Raw genomic sequence first — 6,762 nt, 5'->3', positions numbered from 1 at the left:
AAAAAAAAAAAAAAAAAAAAGCCCTTCCTTCTGGGTCAGCAGACATGCCAGTACTACTTTCTAGGATTATAAATATAGGGCATAAGCATAAGAAATGCATTGAATATTCTGTTTGCTTTTCCTTGCAAGTCCAAAGTCTCCCAGTATCATGTGACACATGCACCAGTGCTACTGTTTCCCAAATCACAGGGCAGGTAGAGGGGTGGAGAGGTTAAATGATATGCCCAGCCCTTCATTTGAGTTGGTGGCAGAGGTGAACCAGGACTGGAGTTTATGGCTCCTTGTCCTGTGCTTAGATCCCAATCGCATCATAGTCTTTCTCCAGTATGAATTTAGGATGCGTAGTTTGATCGCAACAAAGCAAGCAACCAACAGAAATAGGCTCCTAAATCTTGAATTATTTTCAGCTGTCAACTCTGCAGGCACACTTAAGAATTGCAGTGTAGATGGCTGCCAGTTGTCCCTAGAAGTGATTTCTCTGGGGGACCTTTCTGGTTTGGCTAGCCTACTACTACTAAGTTTGTTGAAAGGGCCAGTACTTACCAGTTGGGTTAAGTGACTCAACTTTTATTTGATTAATATAAAATTTAACTTTTTTTCTACTAATACTTGTTCACGTGGTTGAATTAACGTGGCTTTGATAGTGAGATATTAATGTAGAGTTAAAACAATCATTTGCAATCCAAGTATAGACCAGAACTTTAATACTTTGGTGTCTAGAGGTTGTGTCCTGACTTGGTGCAAAGCACCCCCAGCTGCTACTGAATCTGGTGTAGTTCAGCACCTCTAAAAACAAAGAGCCTTATGATAACAAGTAAGGCATGCCATTGAGATGAATGAGCAGCAGAAAGGAGGTTTCAGATTAAATGCGTCTTTATGTTGACTGTTAACACACATGGTACAGACTTTAATGTAATGGAGTTGTAAAAGAATCTGGCAATCTCCCACTTGATTCACAGTAAAAGCTAAAGGTGTCTTGAAATTTCCTGCTCATCCATGTATCTTCTCACTTGACTCTGACTGCCAGCTGGGTTGAGGAGGTGATGGCTTTTCCTGATGGTAACTGACTCTCTATCTGCTGGCAATTTTTACGTGCAAGAATGAAAGTAGACTAGGCTCTAAGAAGATATTTAGTGGATGCAGCCCATGTGAGTTGAGAACTGAGGCCCAGATTAGGGAGCTGAGTTTCTAAATCGTATAGGCGCTGTTCATATTTTATCCTGTTTCAGGGGTGGGCAATGATTTGGGCCAGTGAACCACATAGGGCGTTTTGCTAAGCTGTTGCGGGCTGGGTCAGTGCTCTTCCCCCATGCAACAGCAACTCAGCAAAACACCATATGTGGGATGGGGCCGTGGGCAGGCAGGGGACAGTGTTTGGGAGTGGGAGGGACAGGCAAGGCCAGGATCACAGGGCAGGGTTATGGGGCAGTGACAGCGCGGAGTCAGGGCAGAGCCGCAATCCTGCACACCCCTGTGCTTGCGGCATCTATGCCCATCACAGGGGTTTGCAGACAGTGGGTTGTGGCTCTGCCCCAGGCCCTGGCCCCCACACTATCTCAGTCCCCAGATCCCGAAGTTTTCCCAGCCCTGCTCACCTGTCTTGCTCCTAGACACCGCTCCCTGCCTGCCCGCAGCCCCATCCCAACTGCTCAGCTGCCTGCATGGGTCCCGATTCCAGCAGTGGGTGCACGGTGGACAGCTTGGGGCAGCGGGGCTGGGTCTGGTGACTGCAACAGCCAGAATGAGCTGCCACTACTGGGGCTGTTGGGAAATGGAGTCCAGCTGCTGCCACACCACCCCAGCCCCACTGCACGCCCAGGGGCAATGGGACTGGCTGCATGTGCCACAGCCTAAGCTGCCTCCTGCTCTGGTGCCAGGTGGGACCGAGGGACATGCCACGGGCTGAACAAAATCCCTTGACGGGCTATGTTTTGCGCACCCCTGCCCTAATTCTTCTAGAATTGGTTCAGGCAGACTTGGTTTAAGTAAGTTTTGCTTTCTAGCAGAGATAAATAGAACTATGTTTTTTAAACAGTTTGGAAACATTTTTTAACTTAACACTCTAGCCAGACAATGTAGTTTTGTCAATAGCTCAGTGAAACAAATGGCAGCACAGGAGCCATTGTTCTACATTAATAGAACATAATACAACTCTAATGTGTCCCTTCAGTTTAATCAACTAGTAGAGTGCAGGGGGAATGTCTTGACGTTCCGATAATATTTTATTGGCCTGATTCCAGCTCATTGCGCTACCTTGCTTTCTTTTCTGCCAATGACTTCTAAGCACTGGCTTTCTCTCTGCCCAGGCGGACACTACCCACCCTCTGACCAAGCACAGGAAAATAGCCTCTTCATTCCGAGATTCGTCTTTATTTGATATCTTCACGCTCTCGTGCAACTTATTGAAACAGGTAGGGAGATTTATGTTTGGTATTGTACCCCCCAAAGCAATTCATGTTGGGGGTGCAAAATGTTAAGCTGATGGCCTGTCTGGTGTACCTGCTATGGGACAAGTCCTTTCTTCATAGAGATGTCTGGTTTTCCTTGCCCCCCTGCCTTTGGGGACATTTTCGCAATGGGTTCCTAGCTCTCATTTCACAGCATACTTTTGTATGGCAGAACTGTATAGAGCCATGTTTATACGCAGGGTGATATCCCAGCTTTCTCTTCCAATCAGTAAGTTAAGAGTCCAATATAGATTTTATAGATTAATTTTTTTAATTATGCTGCCATGACTACACATCTTCCACAGAAAGTATTTTCTTAGGTTATGTGCTTTGGGTGTAAACATTGTTGTGGAGGAAGCTACTGACTTTTTTAAAAAGTCTCTGCATTAAGAAGTTTTTGATGTATAAGCACTGAGAATAAAACTCTACACACACCAATTTGAAAGCTACCAGCATTATCTGATCCTTTTTTTCTCAGTGGTTGCATATTCTTGCTCTTGAGTTAATTATCAATGAAATGAAGTGAAATCCTAGTGAAGGAATTTTTATAGTCCTTGCTTGTGTTAAAAGGTCAAGGTAAAAGCTTTAGGGGAGCCAGTGGTTCACCTTGACTCATTTAGGAGAGAGTTATGGATTGTCTTGTCTTTACTAGGATTTTACCTTCTAATAGTCACTCCATGTTAACTAAATTGTGAGAAGATCATATGTTTTCCCTGTGAAGATGTACCTGAAAAGAGCAGCAGTAAGCATCACTGGACTTTCAAAGTTATTGTGCCGGTATCAGCTCTGTGTGTCAGTCTAAATATATATTTTTGTTCTGGCATAAACATGGCTTGGTGGTGTGATTTATAGAATCCTATAAGGAACTCCAGGGTAATCTGAGACAGAGAAACCAGCTTAAACTCATGCCCGTCCAACTTCTTAGAAACCTCAGATGGAGAAAATTGCTAAACTCCTGTATTGATTGATTATTGTTAGCAAGGTAGTCATGTTGGTGCATCACCTAATGTGATAAATATACCAGTGTGCCTGATTGGCCTTTCTGTCCAGGAATAACTAGAGCAGCATGAGCACCTCTGCACCAGTAATGGCATCCACTGTACGAAGCTTGTGCCACTATAGTTGGTTAGAAGGAGACAAAACTTTCTAGCATAAGCAAGATTTTTACTTGCAAGAAAAAGGGTTGCTCTACAAGGAAATACCTAGCGCTTTATTCCATGCAGGTAACTGATCTGTAACATCCCCAGATATACTCAAAGGGGCACTGCCACATGGGGAAAGTCGAGAACAGCATAATGGTGTCACTGTGAATGAGAAAGTGGAACTGTGGGAATGGTGGGAAATTGACAGTGTGGGTTTTGCCTGTGAAGCTGAGTGAAGTGTCAAAGCTGAACAAACAGCGGGGGGGGGCAGGAAGCAAGCTTGATTTTTAAAAAAAGGAGACTGAAGTATCTTCTTTTTGTTAGTAATGCACCTAACAGTATGGGTGTCGCAAGCTTCCTTTTACATTTTGGCAGGATTCTTTTAAAGTTGTATGATTAAATTAAAATGTTACCTGCCACTCCCTATGGTGTGTACGCACATGCTATTTGACTTGTCCCCAGAAGGTGAATTAGAACCTGGTAGTTTGAATTAAGCCAACTGTTGAGGAAACACCCTCATTCTCTGTCTGTCCATACCTCTTGGGCACGCTGCTTTTGTTTCGTAGAATGCCCTGTTTAAGGACAAATGGGAATGTTTTCACTTATCTCACTTAATGTCCTTGTTTCCCGGTAATAAACACCTACTGCCCCGTTTACTCCTTTGTTATCCATTTGGCAGCTTGAAGAATCCTCCTTTTCATAAGCCAGATGTTTCCAAGGTGATCCTCTTGAAGGGTGAAGGATTGGGCTGCTAGGAGCTAATGATTACATGTGGATGGTTGTCATAAAAGCAGTGTCCAATTAGGCAGCCATTGAAGAACACTGTCTGATACAGGCTCCGCAGAGGGAGAGGCAGACATTTCCAACAGTTTCATGAACTGCTGAGATCACCTTGTAGTGGACTTGAAGTGTAAAAGGCATTTAAAAGCACAAAGCACTGTGTCAAGCACAGACAGTCTGTCATATCCCGAGAGTCCGGGTCCAGGTGTGCTTTTAGAACAGGTGTGAGCTGATCCGGCGTCTCAACCTCAAGAAGAACCTTGTGTTGCCTCAATGTCCCAGGTCCTCTGTGCTCACAACAGGGCTTTCCAATTGGACCAGGGTGTATTCAGATAGTTTGTACAACAAAATGAATGCATTTATTTCCTTCCTAAAGGCTAAGCTGGAGTAACAGGATTCCCTCCTGCTAAATGCGTGCCAAGCAGATAAAGTATTCCTGTGGTCTGTCCTTCTAAAAATTTCATAATCTGATGAACCTTCCAAAAGAAGTATTAGTTGGCACACAAGCATAGGTGCTAGGAGTGTGTGAAGCGGGCCCTATTTGATTCAGGATTGGCCTGAATCGGGGACAATGATTCAATTCGTTGATCCGGATCACCGTCCCTGATTCAATTCAGCCAAATCTGAATCTGAAGATTTGATGCTGGTTCAGAAAATCAGTGATTCGGACATAGATACAGCTTTAAATGTTTTTTCTACATACCTCAAGGTACCAGCGCAGCTTTTGAACGTTGCGATGCTGGGGCGGATGGAGCGTCCCACAGAATTGCGGTGTTTGGGGGGGAGGGGTCCTACATGCTCTGCAGCAAACCTGGAAGCGGACCGGAAATGCTTCCAGTCCACTTGCGGCTCAGCCAGAAAGCTCACGGGAGCCTCCCACGCCCCCCAGCTCAGCAGTCAGCTGTGGAGGGATCCCCCCTGACTCTGGAAGCACCAGTTGCTGAGCCGGGGGAGCACAGTGGGGTCCCCCAGTGCGCTGTCTGGCAGACCCAGAAGTGGGCTGGAGGTGCTTCTGGTCCACTTCCGGGTCTGCTGCCAAGCACTCTGGGGAGCCCCCCACACTGCTGTGGGACACTTTGTGCCCCAGCATCGCAGCGTTCATGAGGCCCTGCTACCTAGAGGTAAGTAGAAAAAACATTTAAAGCTGCGTCTGTGTCCGAATCACCGAATCCCTCCAAATCAATTTGGAGGGTTCGGATTTGATTCGGAGACTCAGCCACTGAATTGGGCCAGATCTCCACTGCATCAAATCGGGGACCAAAGCTTTGCACAGCCCTAATAGGTGCCCTTCTATAGTACAAACCATCCTTCTTAGAGCAGGACTTAAAACCTGAAATGCAGATTCTGATTTAAAAATATAGGGGACATATATATTTAAGTGGGGTCTGAGGTAGCATCTTAGCCTTGATGTCAAGGTAACACATGATGCTTATGGCTGTCGCATCCTATCACAATGGGTCTGTGCTGCAGGCTCAGCTGCCGCTTCATTTTTTTATAAAAACCATTGCATTTTGTAGGCTTCGGGGAAGAACTTGAACTTGAATGATGAGAGCCAGCATGGCCTGCTCATGCAGCTTCTCAAGCTCACACACAATTGTCTGAACTTTGATTTCATCGGCACGTCAACAGATGAGTCCTCAGATGATCTCTGCACAGTGCAGATCCCGACTAGCTGGAGATCAGGTAAAGCTTTGAGGGACAAAACAGTATTCATCAACAGTTTACCTGTTGAAGATATGCTGGCTGACTTACGACCTATCAAATGTCTATGTATAAATCCTTGAATAGGAAACCAGAAGTACAACCCAGTTGTCCCCTTATCTGATTACACATGTGATTCAGGTTGATGATGTACATTGGTCCTAACCACACAGGCACCCCTTTTTTCTACCCCTTCAGTCTGCACTGCATAGAAATCACAAGAGAAGTTGGGCTGGAAGGGACCGTGAGAGGCCACCTTGTTCAACCCCCAGGCAGGCAAGGTCCTAGAAGGATTGAACCTGCCACCTTGGCATTGATTAGCATCATGCTGTGATCAAGTGAGCTAATCAGCCAACCACATGAACTTCAGAAATGGCATGCTTGGTTTGTGTGAAAAGCTAGAATTTGATTTTCCTTTTTAAGAAGACAGAAAATAAACTAGAAGGGAACACTGCCAGTAAGGGAGTTCAGATCTTCCTTCACAGAACTTTTCTTAAAAATGGGGTTCCCTAACCAAGCATTCATTAAGACACTGTTGCAGTGTTTGGTAGTACTACCGCATTAATCGTTTATGTATGTTTGCTTTTTGAGTGTAAAAGGATGTTCATTCTTGACTGCCTTGAGTTTTTCAGCAGCCCTTCCACAGACTTTTAATTACTGTGGATATATGGTTTCTTGGAAGTTTGGCACAG

At 45.1% G+C, this 6,762-nt stretch overlaps 1 protein-coding gene across 2 annotated transcripts in view; it reads left to right on the top strand.

Annotated features, from left to right (window-relative positions):
* Positions 1–6,762, top strand: part of XPO7 (exportin 7) — a 61,353-nt gene that overhangs the window by 18,772 nt on the left and 35,819 nt on the right. For both annotated transcript variants that reach the window (XM_019514498.1, XM_019514499.1), the window contains exons 6-7: positions 2,307–2,411; positions 5,887–6,052. In XM_019514498.1, the coding sequence (XP_019370043.1) occupies positions 2,307–2,411; positions 5,887–6,052 (271 nt within the window). The remainder of the gene's footprint in view (positions 1–2,306; positions 2,412–5,886; positions 6,053–6,762) is intronic.

This window comes from Gavialis gangeticus, unplaced genomic scaffold, assembly GCF_001723915.1.
Source record: "Gavialis gangeticus isolate Ggan-Ray unplaced genomic scaffold, GavGan_comp1, whole genome shotgun sequence".
Taxonomy (NCBI): Eukaryota; Metazoa; Chordata; order Crocodylia; family Gavialidae; genus Gavialis; species Gavialis gangeticus.
This window is presented reverse-complemented; position numbering and strand designations above follow the sequence as displayed.